This window comes from Dromiciops gliroides, chromosome 2, assembly GCF_019393635.1.
Source record: "Dromiciops gliroides isolate mDroGli1 chromosome 2, mDroGli1.pri, whole genome shotgun sequence".
NCBI classification, from domain to species: domain Eukaryota; kingdom Metazoa; phylum Chordata; class Mammalia; order Microbiotheria; family Microbiotheriidae; genus Dromiciops; species Dromiciops gliroides.
Window position 1 is genome coordinate 296387956 of NC_057862.1, and position 15942 is coordinate 296403897.

Here is a 15942-nt window from a genome sequence, read left to right on the forward strand (position 1 = left end):
TTTTCTTCTCTAGGCCATGGGGACCCACTGAAGTTTTTTGGGCACGAAGGTGATCTGGTCAAGCTGTGCACTAGGAAGATTATTCTGGCAGTGCTGTAAAGAGCAGTTTGAAGAGGGGAGGAGCAGCACCAGTTAGGAAGCTGTCACAGTGGTCTGAGTGAGAGGTGACAAGGCCAGGATTAATGTGGTAGCATTGAGAGTGGAGCAGAGGGGCAGCTAGGTGGCTCAGTGGATAAAGCACCGGCCCTGGATTCAGGAGGACCTGAGTTCAAATCCAGCCTCAGACACTTGATACTAGCTGTGTGACCATGGGCAAGTCACTTAACCCCAATTGCCTCAAAAAAAAAAAAAAAGAAGAGAGTGGAGCAGAAGGAGGGGTGTTAGATGTATATTATGGCAGAACTGACAGTGGCTGTGGCAACTTATTGGATGAAAAAGACATTTCTCTCTCTTTTTATATAGAATTACCTTAAGGCACTGCGTAAATACAACTTGGTGGTGCTGGTAACATAGGCTTTGTTGGTAGATAGAGGCTAGAAGATAACTGTGTCCCAGGCCTGTCACCAACAGCTCTGTGACCTGGGACCAGATAATTGTGCCTCCCTTTCTACATATCTACAATTCCCTTCCCTGGGTCTATGCCACTCTTTCTTTAAGGATGGATAAGATGATCTAGATTGTAACCCCTTGTCAGGGATGTGGTACAGGAGATTCCTGCTAAGGTTAGGGCTGAATGGGATACCTTCTGTGGTGTCTCCCAAGACCTCAGAGCTAGAAGGGACATCAGGAATCATTTCATCCCAACCACACTAGAAGAGGAATCCCCTCCCTCACCACCATTCCCCAGAGTGGACACATGAATTTCGGGGAACAGTCTTTTTCCCTTATGATTTTGTTCTCTTTCTGGCAGGATTACACCAGTGGAGCGATGCTCACTGGAGAGCTAAAGAAGATTCTCATTGAAGTGCTGCAGCCCCTGATTGCCAATCACCAGGCCCGGCGCAAGGAGATTACAGAGGAAATCGTGAAGCAGTTTATGACTCCAAGGAAGTTGTCCTATGACTTCCAGTAACATAGATCATATAGACATCTGGGTTTATATACACATAAATATCCACCTGATTGGATTGCATTCGCCCATAGTCATCTCTCAACTGTTAATTATCATATATTCAGCTGAGAATTAGAAGGAACCTCTCACAAATTCTGTCTACAGCATCCCTGCAAGTGGTAATCTTACTTTGTTGTCTGTAAGCCATATGTTACCATATTTCTTCCTGTGAATTAGCGTGTACCAGCTTAATGTAGACAAAAACAATGTGGAAAAGTCCGTACTGTGTAATGGCGTGTAGGCAAAATAAAGAATTCCAGAAGTTCATTTCTACTACAAAAATAAATGAAAGAATCTGGGTCCAGTGTTTGAAGAAAGTTGATCATCCATTACTTGATAATCCACATATTTAAATTCTCAGCAAGTTGAGAAAATGATCGTTTATTAAGTGGACAGACCCTCATATTTTTTACCTAAAATACGTCTTTCTGTACTTATATTTGGTACAGATACTAAAAATGTCCATTTCCAATCTTCCTCAGTGTTCTGAATCTATTCTTTTATATCCAGCTTGGGGCATAAAATGTAAACTGATGTATAGCTATAACCAAAATGCCATTCCTGCTGAGTTAAAAAGCTGCTTAGGAAATGGATATTGTTATTTAGTAAGTTTAACTCTGGTAAATGCTACCCGAGCAGAGAAGTTGCCTTCCCCCAGTACTAACAAAAAGCTTCGCAATAAGTTTGACTAGAACATACCTTCTCAGCTGACTTGAGACAAACCTTGACACAATTCTGCATTGTGGATGATGCTTCAATATAGTGTAATCAGTTCTTAGGAAATTACCAGGTCTTTTATGGTTAAATTTTTCCATCTTGTTTCCTGAACTGCTTTCTGCTGTACTGTCCAGGGCCCCTATTCCAGAAATCATCCTTTCTTAATTATGATTTTCCAGTATTTCTAAAACCAAAGAATCAAAGATTTCACACTCCATCTATGACAAAGGAACTATGAAAAGATTTTGTCATTTTACTTTTGATACATAAAATGCTGGAGAGAAAAACACCTCTTGCCTTTTCAGATCATTGTCTTAGCTCTTGACTGGCTTAGAAATGCAAAACAGGAGGGTTTCTCTTAACTGTGTCCTAATTCTGAAGGACAATAAAAATAGCTAGAAAGAAAGTGCTTACAAGTTGATAATATGAACCTGAAAGCCCTGAACACTCATCTGAAAAGTATGTGATATAACTTTGTAGTGAGTGAAACCAGCCACCTGTACCAGCCCCTGTGTTTTTCCACATTCAGGATTCCAGAATGTCATTCCTAACACCATCCCTCTTCCCAAGTCCCCCTTTGCCAACAACTGTGAATCTTTGGAAGGGCTTTGCTTGATTTAAGAACACAAGACAGATCCCTAAGAAAGTGATTGGGATAAACTTCCAAACCCCCATGACTTCAGGACCCCAATGTAAGCATTTGATACCAGTGGAGCCTCAGGAGGAGAGATGTAGCACATCAAAATGTAGAGAGGGAGGCCATCCCTCCTTGCTCCTTCCACCCCTGTCACTGGCTGACTAGACCCTTCTCTACACCAGACCAGCCAACAATAGATTTGGTTGGTTGCAAAAGCAGTCACTGAGTTGTTTGACAGAGGCAGTCTGGTATAAGGGAAATAGCACTAGACTTAGTCAGGAAATCTGAGTTCAAGTCCTAGCTGTAGCCACTCTGTGTGACCTCTCCGAGTCTCAGGTCCCTTTCAGTCTATGACAGCTCAACCAGCCCAGTGACAGGGATCACAACAATTTTGAAGCATCCAAACACAGAATATCAGCGTTCAAAGAGAACTTTGAGATCATCTAATTTATCCTCTATTTTATAGGTGAAGAAACAGGGAAATAACATATCCAAGGTAATATAGCTAGCAAAGAGCTGAGTTGAAACTTGAACCCCTTATTCTTTTTGGGTTTTGGTTTGGTTTTGGTTTGGTTTTTTTTTTAGTGAGGCAATTGGAGTTAAGTGATTTGCCCAGGGTCACACAGCTAGTAAGTGTTAAGTGTCTGAGGCTGGATTTGAACTCAGGTCCTCCTGACTCCAGGGCCAATGCTCTATCCACTGCGCCACCTAGCTGCCCCTTGAACCCCTTATTCTTGACTCCCAAACTGGTGTTCTTTCAGCCTCTTCTTAGTCCTACATATGAGAATGCCCCTTTGGCTTAGGGCAGCATGGGATTCTTTAGGGGACTGGCTGCTCCAGGAATAGGACTGTCCTTTCTGCTACTACCCACGACATCTCTCAACACCCTCTCCCCAGATTGTCAGGAGTTGCCCAGCTGGGAAGTCTTGAAGCTAAGATTTGAACCCAAGTACCAAGGTTAAGTCTATGGCTTTTTCCATCATTTCCACCCTCTGGTCCATTCCAGTTCTATAAGACTTAGGAACAGGACCCTGTATTTTGCCAAGGCAAGCTCTGGTACCAAGAGCCTGTATCCCTGCCAGAGTCGCACACCAATTCTCTTTCTAAGAAGAATTAAAAACTCCCATTTCTATAGTGCTTTAAGGTTTGCAAAGCACATTCATTGCAACAGTATTGTCCTCATCATTTTACAGAGTAGGAAAGAGCAGAGGTGTTAAGAGATTTGTCCACCAATGCACAACTAATAAATGTTTTAGGCAGGATTTGAACACAGGGCCCCAGACTCCTTGTACTCTAACCACTACAATATGTTCCCTTTCAAACCAGAGGCAAAGAGAAGCAGCTTTTTCTCCATCACTTTTGGGTGTGGGCTACTTTGTCATTTGTTTGGTTTGTTTATTTTTTAAACATGAATCAGTGTTCTAGGGAGGCCAAATTAAAATTATTAAACTTGCTTATGGAAAACATTTCATATTTGGTCCAATACTCTTACTTGCATGAATAACCTCAGACTGGTTATTCTCTAGGCTTCCGTTTCCTTGTTGTTTAAAATGAAGTGTTTGTTCTTGATGATTTCTAAGGTCTCTACCAAATCTAAATCCTATAATAATAACCCAAGTTGATGAACTCTGAAATGAATTCTGAAATTCTTTAATCAGGACATCTTTTATCATTCTATGTTCCCTTCTGCCTTGTAACCCTTGACCATGTTCTTCCTCCTTACTGGGACCTCGCTCCTCCCTACCCACTTTTGGCTCCTTGGTGAACCAGTTCAACCCTACACCATCCTCTATACTCTCCTCCCTACCCTCAAGTCCCTTGCCTCCTTATCCTAGTGCCAATTGGATTACTCCCACCATGTACTGTCTTTACTCCTATTCATGTGCTGCTGAATGGAACTGGAGAAACAGACACAAATGTAATGGCTGAGTCTACTACTAAAGTGTATTACATAATCTCAAATGGGTCCTCACTATAGCAGAGCGTTCCTGTTATACCTCCCTAATCAGTTTATCACGGCTTTTCCAAACCCTTTCATCCCTTCTGAAACCTCCCATGTCACTATCTCAAGCCAGACTCTTAGCTGAGAATCTAATCTCACTTCACTGGAAAAATGGAGGTTATTCCCTCAAAGCTCTCTCCTCATCTTTCATCATTCAGCATTTCCCAACAGTGTCTTCCTTCACCACTGACTCACACAAAGAGGTGACCCTTCTTCCCAAGGAAAACCCATCTAGATGTGCCCTTGATCCCACCACATCTCATCTCGTCCAGCAGATTGCCCAGCTTTGTCATCCCTTCTCTCACTAACTTGCATTCTCTCCCTGTCTCCTGGCTATTTCCCTGCTTCCTACAAATATTCTGTCTCCCCCATTCTTAAAAAACAAAAAAGAAAGAAAGAAAAGAAAAGAAACTCTCATTAGCAGTAGAACCAGGAGTACACTATACACAGTAACAAGCAATATTTAACTTTATTTTTCGTGTGTGTGTGTGTGTGTGTATGTGTGTGTTCTTTTGCAGCATGGCTAATATAGAAATGTTTTGCTTGACTTCATATGTATAATTGATAACATCTTTCTCAAGGCATTGGGGAGGGGAGGAAGAGAGAATTTGGAACTCAAATTTTTTTAATGAATGTTAAAAATTTGTGTACATACAATTGGGAAATATTTAATGAAATAAATAAAAATGTATTTTTAAAAAACCTCTCACTAGATCCAACCATCCTTTGTCTCTCCTCCCTTTTGAGGTAAAACTCCTCAAGAAATCTATCTACAATCAACACCTCTATTTCCTCTCCTCTTACTTTCTTCTAAACCTTCTGCTTTGTGACTTCCAACCTTATCAATCAACTGAAATTACTCTCTCCAAAGTTACCGATCATCTCTTAATTGCCAAATCTAATGGCTTTTTCCTCAATTCTCATCTTTCTTCACTTCTCTGCAGACTGACATTATTGATCACCCTCTTCAGCATACTCTCATCTCAAGGCTTTCCTCTCCTGGTTTTCCTCTTACCTTTCTGACCACTCTTTCTCACTCTGCTGCATCTTCATCCAGGTCCTGCCTGGTTGAAAAGGGAGCCCCAAATGAATGACTGAGTCACATGGATTTGTTTATGGAAACATAGAAGTTTATCACCATCAGAGATTATGGAAGGGTTATCCTTAAGGAGATAAGCAGTTTAGCATAGTAGATGGAGAACCAGCAGAAAGCCGGGGTTCAAGTCCTACCCCTAATACATATAATGGCGTGTAACCTGGACAAGTTAGTAATTTCTCAATGCTATAGGCCAGTGGTATCAAACATGACTGCATTGTGGCCCACAATACTCCTGAGTAGGCCAAGCCAAATTAAAAAGTAGTTGGGAGGGGGGCAGCTAGATGGCGCAGTGGATAGAGCACTGGCCCTGGATTCAGGAGTACCTGAGTTCAAATCTGACCTCAGACACTTAATACTTACTAGTTGTGTGACCCTGCGCAAGTCACTTAACCCCAATTGCCCCGCAAAAAAAAAAAAAAGTATTTAAAAAGTAATTAGGGGGCGGCTAGGTGGCGCAGTGGATAAAGCACCGGCCCTGGACTCAGGAGTATCTGAGTTCAAATACGGCCTCAGACACTTGACACTTACTAGCTGTGTGACCCTGGGCAAGTCACTTAACCCCCATTGCCCTGCAAAAACAAAACAAAAAGTAATTAGGAGGGGCAGCTAGGTGGCGCAGTGGTTAGAGCACCGGCCCTGGAGTCAGGAGGACCTGAGTTCAGGTACAGCCTCAGACACAACTCAGGCAACTGGGGTTAAGTGACTTGCCCGGGGTCAGTCACACAGCTAGTAAGTGTTAAGTGTCTGAGGCTGTACCTGAACTCAGGTCCTCCTGACTCCAGGGCCAGTGCTCTAACCACTGCGCCACCTAGCTGCCCCTATTGCCTCACCTATTTTTTGTTTTGTTTTGTTTTGGTTTTGCAGGGCAATGGGGGTTAAGTGACCTGCCCAGGGTCACACAGCTAGTAAGTGTCAAGTGTCTGAGGCCGGATTTGAACTCAGGTCCTCCTGAATCCAGGGCCAGTGCTCTATCCACTGCGCCACCTAGCTGCCCCACCTTTCCAGTATTCTTACACCTTACACCTCACCAAATACAGGTGGTCCTTGGTGTTCAACGAGAAAAACATGGCACCTCTCAGCTCTGGGCATTTCCTTTGGCTGTCCCCATGCTTGAAATGCTCTTCCTTCTCATCTTCATATCCTGGCTTCTCTGGCTTTCTTCAAGTAACAACTAAAATCCCACTTTCTACAGGAAGCCTTTCCCAACCTCTATTACTTCTAGTGCCTTCCCTCTATAAATTATTTTCCATTCATCCTCTACAGAGCTTGTTTGTCCATATTTGCTTGTTGTCTCCCTCAATTAGATTGTGAGCTCCTCTAGGCCAGAGACTGTCTTCTGTCTCTGTTTGCATGATTATCCTTAGCATATGGCACAGAGTAAATGCTTAACTGACCAACTGATAATAAATATTATCATCCCCATCTTAAAGATAAGAAAACTGAGGTTTAGAGAGGCTAAGTGACATCCTCATGATCACAAAAATTACATTGCTAAGCAACATCGTTTGAAATAGCTGCCAGTCCTGTCAATGAGAGTCTGGACTAAATCATGGAAATAGAGCAGTGATGTAGCAGAAAGAGTATTAAATGTGTAGACCGGATACACCTGACTTACAGGCCTGCCTCTGCTGTTTACTTACCCTGGGAACTCACAATTCATTTTTCCTTTTGAAGCCTTGATTTTCTCATCTATAAAATGGACTTAAACTGTCTACTTTACAGAGTCTTGAGAACAATGAAATAATGTCCATTAAAGAGCTTTATAAATATGAGATATGAGAGGCATTGGAGATAGTTCCCAGAGCACTTAAGGAATTTGAATCTGATCCCACCACCTCCTAGCTCTGTGACCTTGAGCAAGCCATTTCCTTTGTCCCATACTCAGTTCCCTCATCAGTGAAGTGCCTATAATCATACTTTCATTATCTCTCTCACAGAATTGGTTAAAACAAGTTTCTTGATCTTCGAAGCACTATGGATATGTGAACTGTAATCATTATCATGACAGAGAATTCACAGAGCATAGAATCATAGGTCTAGAGCTGGATGGGACCTCAGCAACCAACCAATACAGCCTATTCATTTTACAGATGGAGAAACCAAGGCCTACTGAGGTTCCCTGTCACTCAAGATCTTCAAGTGCAAGCTAGATGCTCACAGGTGAGAATTTTGTAGCAAGGATTGTTAACCTGGAAATTAAGGAAACAATCAATATAGGAGAAATAAGGTCTTTAATCGGGGCAGAGGAACTATAGCTCCTGGTATCGCAAAGCTCAGAAGCTAGGAATACCCAAAGATGGGAACAGAGGACAGTGTTTTTAATGGGGTAACAGAACAAAAAGGGAACCAAAAGATTGCTCCAGAGTGACATAATAGCTACTTAATGTAAATGAACCTTTGACAAAAGAAATAATAGAACTGCTCCTAAGTTAAGTATAGGTGTTACTCACTCTGAATAGAAACTACTTAATGTAGGTGGACCCTTTTTACATAATAACTTAAAGTCCCGGGAGTAAGGTGGGGAACATTGGGAGGGGATAAGTTGCTTGGGGGAAGGTCCATAAATCCATCCAGAGTCTGGAAATGACAAAGACAGTCAGCCCCAGGCATTCATTTGTCTGAGAAAGGGGACAGGGTGGGGAATCAGTTCTCAGTAAATTCTGTAGTTCTCAGGATTCTTATCCAGGTACAGTTTGTCTTAGAGATTCCTTCAGTCCTTTCAGTGAGAATGATGAGTCTTGTTTTCCTTCTCAGCATCATTAATCCAAGCAGCCAGAATCTTAACTGGGCAGGAGATCAGGGTTTTGCCTCCAGGTACTGAAATGTAAAGAATGCTGACAACATTTGCACTCTTTCCACCCCATAGAAACAAGGGAATTTCGCACCTTGTGAGCAAAAATAATTAGTTAAAAAAGGAAGTTACTAGATGGGCAATCTTCCTCCCACTCACTCTGGACGCCCCAGGTAACCTCCTTCCTCTTAGTCCCCACCCTAGGAGGCCTCTTGGAATCCTTAGATCTCAGTCTCTTCCCCTTCTCCCCATGGAGAGGTGTCCAGGGTCTCCCCTTCCTGCAAATAAATTTGTCTTAGAAAACTGATTGAAGGACATGCTTCTTGCTGCTTGCCCTGGGTGCCAAAATTGCTAGTCAAATCTCCAGCAGCACTTTTCCCAATTAGGGCATAATCTTCAGAGTCAATAGACATCTCACATTAGTAATTTGTGTCAATCTGCAGGGATTCTATTATTTCTTCAGAAATTAGTACAATATTCACAGCCTCTAAAAGGATCCAGAACAAGGCTTGTGTCTGAATTAGAGGACTTAATTTTTTAAAAAATTCTTATCTGGACTTGTGATTTCATCATTGTGGAGAACTCATGTTGTGAAAATACCCTCCAAATCCTTGATTGTGATCAATCTGTAACTGGGGGGGGGGGCAGCATGGTAGATAGAGTCCTAGACTTGAGAGATGAAAACCAGGACTCAAACTCTACTTCAGACACTTATTGGCCATATGATCCTGACCAAGTCACGCTTTCTTACCCTCAGTTTCCTCATCTGTAAAATGGAAATCATAATAGCACCTACCACATAGGATATGGGGGCACCTAGGTGGCACAGTAGATGAAGCACTGGCCCTGGAGTCAGGAGGACCTGAGTTCAAATTGTCATGGGAGGATTATGGGCCCTGGTCACCCCAACAATTCTCTGGGGGGTTCAAGGAACTTTTTCCTTGAAACCTCAGGGGTTTTCCCTTGAAATCAAGTAGGCCTCTCCTTGAACACAATCAAGGACACACACACCCACCTAACGGAGATAAGTGGCACAGATTGAACTGAGCATGCTCCAGGACCATCACCCCACATTCCAGTCCTCCTAAGCATCTGGATGAGGTAATCCAGGAGAAGACCACCTGGAACCACCCATCAGCAGACTGCTTAGACCCATCAGGACAAAGTTGACACCCACCACCAGATCTCTCACGAGGGATTCTTCCTACCACAGCGCAACTCGGGAAGACCACCAGCCCCTCACCCAATAAGAGACTCTTACCCACCCCCCATCTAAACCCTTATAAAATGGCACCCCACAAGTCAATTGTGGGGGGGAAAGCGTTTTGTTCTGGCAAAACCTTCCTCCCGGCCGGTTTCTCTTGTACCCCAATAAACCTGTTCTCTTATTCCTGATTAGGTCTTGTGCGAGAGTGTAATTCTTTACAGAGGAATCCTAAGGACCCATGTGCTTTCTCCTGTCGGTTTCCCCATATCAAAATCCAGCCTTAAACACTAGCTGTGTGATCTCGGGCAAGTCACTTAACCCTCATTGTCCCGCAAAAAATAATAATAATAATAAATAAGATATATGTAGAGCTTGTATACCTTCAAATGCTATGTGCATGTTAATTATTATTATTAACTCATTTTAGTGAGTTGCCTGGGTCACTTAGAGGCTAACGTGACTTGCCTGAGGTCATACAGGTGATATCTATCAGAGGCTGGACTTGAATGAAAGTCTTTTTGAATCCAATGCTAGAACTCCATCCACTATTGCATCTCATTCAAATTTTATAAAACGCCTTTTACCCCCAGGTTTGATTAGTTCTGAAGATAGCAGCTATTTCACTTTCTTTCTTTTATTCTTTTATAGTGGATGAAGCTCCGGCCCTGGACTCAGAAAGACTTGAGTTCAAATCCAACTTCAGACACTTGACACTTACTAGCTATGTGACCCTGGGCAAGTCACTTAACCCACATTGCCCCACACCAAAAAAAAAAAAAAAAAAGGAAGTTAAATGATTTGCCCAGCGTCACACAGCACACAGCTAATAAGTGTCTGAAGCAGAGGCCAGATTTCATCCTCTTGATTACTGGTGGGACTTTAGAAAATGTATCTGAAACAGAGGGGGGGGCGGGGAACGGAAATCACAACAAACCCAGCTCTGGGTTTAGAACATGCTAAACCCCAATACAGGAGTTCAAGGGCAATTACCCTCTGGGCAGATATTATTTTTGGAGGCCTCAGTCTTGCTGAAGAAGCATATGTATAGTTCATTAACAGGAAACTCAATGCTGACCCATAGTAACCCAGCACCCTTTCTCTAATGATCATAACTGCTGCTATTTATACCACTTAACCAAGCACTTTACACATTTATCTCCTTTAATCCCCAGGACAACCTTTTGAGGTAGGCAGGGCAGGATTTATTTTTCCCTTAGTACAGAGCCAGAGAAAAGGAAAGATGTGTCCCAGGTTACCGGGCTTGTGCCATGACTCAAGTTCATCAGAGGAACAGAAAATCAGACGCACAAGAGACCTTTTCCAGATCCTTTATTTTATGGATATATTATAGGGGTCTTAGAGAACATAAAGGCCAGTCTCTTCATTCTGAGGAAACCGAGGCCCAAGAAGTTAAATGATTTATCTCAGACCCTGGTGGTATGCAGCAGAATCCGGGCTTGAAATCCATTCTCTTCACTCCAAATCCAGGACCCTTCCCAGCACCCCACAAGTGGGCTGCTGTGAGCTAGTCAGGGAGGTCAGGGATGAGAACTAGAAAACAGGAATGATGGCAAGTTGAAAGCAGATGAATGATGTTTTATACTGAAGATAGAAATCATGTAATTATCCGCTTTATGGAAGACCCTCAGGGAGAGAGATCAAAAGTAATTCTATAAACCAAAGGTTCTTAAACTGTGGGACAAGACCCTGTGAGGTTGTGTAAGTGTGTGTGGGGGGGGGGGAGTCGCAAAAAGTTGGCAGTAAATGTTTGATTTATATATTTATTTTCTATACGTATATACCCCGAGTCATGTAAAAATTTCTCAGGCAAAAAGGGATCATGTGGAAAAAGTTTAAGAAGCCCCATTATAAACTGTATCTGTGGCCCAGGCACTATAAATGGGATTCCACCACAAATGCATTTCCACAAATATGTATTACTTGTCTACTCTGGGGCAAAATCTTGTAACTTGTGATGATGACACGGATGGATAGGGCAAGGGCCCAGCTTTTAAGAAACTTATCAGTTGTTTGGGGGGGAGGGGATGTTAAAGATGAAGGACCAATGTGCAAATAAACATGATTCAAAGTGGACTGAGATAAATGCTTGGAGGAGAGATCACTGTTGATAGGAAGGGTGCTTGAGTGGAGGGATCTTTGGAGTGGAAGCTTGAAAGGAAAAGCTTAAACAAATAGAGATAGGAGCTGGGGAAAGTGAGGGAGGGGTGGTAAAGTACATGTTCCAGGATTGGGAGATGTGATGAACAAAGCCACAGAGATGGGGAAAAGTCAACACGAGAATCTGAGTGTGATCTAGCTTGAATGATTTAAGAAGGGGAGTTCATTATAGGACAACTGACATTTCATAGCTACATACATATATTACATCTGATCCTCATTAACAACCCAGTGCCATAAACAGTACAGGTAGTATGAACCCCATTTTACAGATGAGGAAATTAAGACTCACTCAAGTGACTTGTTCATGGTCACACAACTCATGACAGAGCTAAGATTTTGAACTGCAGAAGTATCCTAAAAATCTCCTTTCTAGTAAAAATAAATATTAAGAAATAATAATTTCCCCCAACCTAAGGCCCTTTCCAGAATTGGAGAAGCCCCTAGAAAAGGTGGAGGAAGACAACACATAAAGGGAGCTGAAAAGTTACTTAACCCTATTCTCAGTTTCTTCATCTGTAAAATGAGCTGGAGAAGGAAATGGCAAACCATTCCAGTATCTTTGCCAAAAAAAAAAACCCAAATACGGTCATGAACAGTTGGTTGGTTGGTTGGTGGCGCTTGTCCTTTGTTCTGGAAGAGGACTGTGACATCAGGAGGTGATGTCACTTGCAGTGAATTGGATTTAAGTGAGGAAGGGCTGTGAAACGTCACCAGCCTCACTATCCTCCAGAGCCATCTGGGTCCAGGGTCAGGATATATATTAGGATGACTGGAGATGGCTCTGGGGGGTCACACAGCTAGTAAGTGTCTGAGATGAGATTTGAACTCAGGTCCTTCTTGTTGTTTTCTGACCCTGCATGACCCCATTTGGGACCAAATTTAAACTCGTCTTCCTGACTCCGGGCCTGGCCCTCTATCTACTGGGCTGCTCATCTAGAGATCCCCTAGTTACCTGAAACTGTCTGCGGCTAGAGAGTATTGTCAGAGGGCATAAGAGGCCATGCCAGTTAGAATCTCTCTTCAGGCTAGAAAAGATTTGAATACAAATTATGCCAAATTGAATAAATTTGCTTCTGTCAGGCTTGAGCCTTAAAAAAAAAATAGAGTATACAGTTCTCAGCTTTAGCAAGACTCACCCAAATACCAGACTGCCAGCCCCAAAGTCTCAGTCATGAACCTCTTACAACTCATGAAGAAAAAGAAAGAACTTATTCCTTTGACCACATTTCTGAGTATTGCTGTCCATGTCCATCTATTCCCTTTTCAAAACTGATGTGATCATTAACAGAAAGACAAATCCAGAACCATGGGGAAATGTGAATCCTTACGAGCCTCAAAAGCTTTTCACAATTAAACAGAAGTGGAAACCTGTTAAGGAATTGAAGGCTATCCAACAGTTGGTCGAATGAAGAGTCCCTCCTTCTAAAGTACACTCTGTGAATCTAGTGGAAACATCTCTGCACAAACTAGACTTCTAAAGGCAGTGTGAAGAAGTACTTATGCTACATTTTTTAAGGTCTCCCTACATTTGGGGGGCTCCGAATGAGGAATTCCATTTTGCCTTAAAAGTGGCAAACCTAGGGGGCAGCTAGGTGGCGCAGTGGATAGAGCACCAGCCCTGGATTCAGGAGTACCTGAGTTCAAATCCAGCCTCAGACACTTGACACTTACTAGCTGTGTGACCTTGGGCAATTCACTTAACCCCCATTGCCCTGCAAAAAAAAAAAAAAGTGGCAAACTGAGCAATATTATCCACACAGTCCAAAAACAAAATGCTCATATTTGCCGACTTGTTGTAAAGTTGAATTTTATATCATGTATTAAGCTCATTAAAATATTCATAAGGATTTTTTGCATACATTTGTACTTAAGTATTCTTTGGGGGGGGCAAATGCATAACTTTTTTAGTAAATAGTATTCTCCCCAATCATATGTAAAGATAGCTTTCAACATTGATTTTTGGTTTGGTTTGGTTTTTGGTTTTTTTTTTTGCGGGGCAATGAGGGTTAAGTGACTTGCCCAGGGTCACACAGCTAGTAAATGTCAAGTGTCTGAGGCTGGATTTGAACTCAGGTACTCCTGAATCCAGGGCCAGTGCTTTATCCACTGCGCCACCTAGCTGCCCCCCTCAACATTGATTTTTAAATAAGATTTTGAGTTCCAAATTTTGCTCTCTCCCTCCTCCACAGGATGGCAAGCAATCTTATATAGGTTATACAAGTACAATCACACTAAACATATTTCCACATTAGTCATGTATAATGATTTATAAGATAAATTGTCTACTATAACAAAGCAATACTGTTTAAATTTTTTCCCAGAGTTTAGATAAATATTTATTTCATCATTGAATTGGTCAGTCATTGGAAAATATATCTAATATATATGCTGCTTTACATTTGAATTTTCATATTTGAAATGTTTCCATTTCAAAACCTAAATAAAGACTTTTTACATACATCTCTCCATTTAAATGTAAAAATGATCACACTCAGTCTAATAGAGCTGTTACTTAATTTGGAAAAAAAAAGAGTACAGTATTTGTATTAATATGTTTTTCTTCAAGCAGAACCCAGATCATTTTTTACTCCAAGTACAATACTTGCCACTAAATCACACTGCTACCGTAGTTGTATGAGATAGAGCTAGACAGGAATATTGGGAACAGATTGTGGAAGGCTTTCAATGCCAGAATGAGTTTATACTTTATTCAGTAGTCAGTAGGAAACAGAAAAGCTTCCTGACCTTATATAATATCATGACCAGCAGATGATGCTGCAAAGCAAGATTTGACTTTCTGCAGAGATTTCCTGCTCACCGGAAGAATGTGGATAGGGCAGATTCTTCCCAAACCACAACTTTCTCTTCCTATTGGGTGACCTAGGAGATGTGACTTTCCCTTTCTTTACTATACTATACTCTCCCTTACCTTAGTGATCAGAGTTTTACTGAGACACCTGTGTATATAAGCCACTTGTCTGTGGCTTACCAATTACCTTAGGGACATAGTCCTAAGTTATTTGGTTCTTCTTCCTCTGCCATTTAGGAGCTTAGAAGAACTGTTTATAAATCATTGAGATTCTCTCAGCCTTGTTCTATACATCCAGTTAGGGAATACCTTAATGTTCTAGATAGACATTTAACTCCCCACCCCGACCTATTCAGTCCTATGTATACAAAGCTATTAACTGGCATCCTCCATTGCACTCCCCTCCTCAATACTATTAACTAACAGACATGAATCACAGATTGTTTTTTCCCAAAGTTTTCTGTCAATCAGCAAGCATTTATTATATACTTACTTTTATGCTCACTATAATACTATACTATACTATACTATACTATACAATTAATATGCTTACTATTACAGGCTTACTATATGGCAGACACTATACACAGGGGATACAAAGAAAGTTTAAAAATAATAACAACGGGGCAGCTAGGTGGCGCAATGGATAGAGCACTGGCCCTGGATTCAGGAGGACCTGAGTTCAAATTTGGCCTCAGACACTTGACACTTACTAGCTGTGTGACTCTGGTCAAGTCACTTAACCCCAATTGCCTCACCAAAAAAAAAAAAAATTAAAAATAATAACAACAACAGTTCCTGCTCTCAAAGAGCTCACAATCTAGAGACAATAGGCAAACAGCTATATACAAACAAGATATATATAGGACATAATCAACCGAGGGCAGGCACTAACATTAAGGAGGATCAGAAAAGGTTTCTTGTAGAAGGTGAGATTTTATCTGGGACTTGAGTGAAGCCAGAGAAGTTGGGCAATAGGGATGAGGAGGGAGAGAATACCAGGCACAGGGGCCAGCCAATGAACATGCCCAGAGTCAGGAGATGGAATGTCTTATGCAAAAGGAGTCTGGGGTGGCAGGATCACAGTGTACGTGGAGGGGAGAAAAGCAAGAGGGGACCAGGTTATGAAGGTTTGTTGTTGTTTTTTTGGTGAGTCAATTGGGGTTAAGTGACTTGCCCAGGGTCACACAGCTAGTAAGTGTTAAGTGTCTGAGGCCGGATTTGAGCTCAGGTCCTCCTGAATCCAGGGCCGGTGCTTTGTCCACTTCACCACCTAGCTGCCCCAGGATAGGAGGATGTCTTGCACGACCCTAAGAAAATTAGGAAGAGAGGAAGGCCTGGGGGAAAGATAACGAGTTCAGTAAACTTGTTCAGTTTAGGATGTTTAT

At 42.0% G+C, this 15942-nt stretch overlaps 2 protein-coding genes across 7 annotated transcripts in view; one reads left to right on the forward strand and one right to left on the reverse strand.

Annotated features, from left to right (window-relative positions):
* Positions 1 to 1393, forward strand: part of WARS1 (tryptophanyl-tRNA synthetase 1) — a 45267-nt gene extending 43874 nt beyond the window's left edge. For all 5 annotated transcript variants that reach the window (XM_043983620.1, XM_043983617.1, XM_043983618.1 and 2 more), the window contains one exon: positions 911 to 1393. In XM_043983620.1, coding sequence (XP_043839555.1) covers positions 911 to 1072 — 162 coding nt within the window. In that variant the 3' untranslated portion in view covers positions 1073 to 1393. The remainder of the gene's footprint in view (positions 1 to 910) is intronic.
* A 9485-nt stretch (positions 1394 to 10878) lies between these two features.
* The window catches only part of SLC25A47 (solute carrier family 25 member 47), a 36886-nt gene continuing 31822 nt past the window's right edge, over positions 10879 to 15942 (reverse strand). For both annotated transcript variants that reach the window (XM_043983040.1, XM_043983038.1), the window contains one exon: positions 10879 to 11115. In XM_043983040.1, coding sequence (XP_043838975.1) covers positions 11103 to 11115 — 13 coding nt within the window. In that variant the 3' untranslated portion in view covers positions 10879 to 11102. The remainder of the gene's footprint in view (positions 11116 to 15942) is intronic.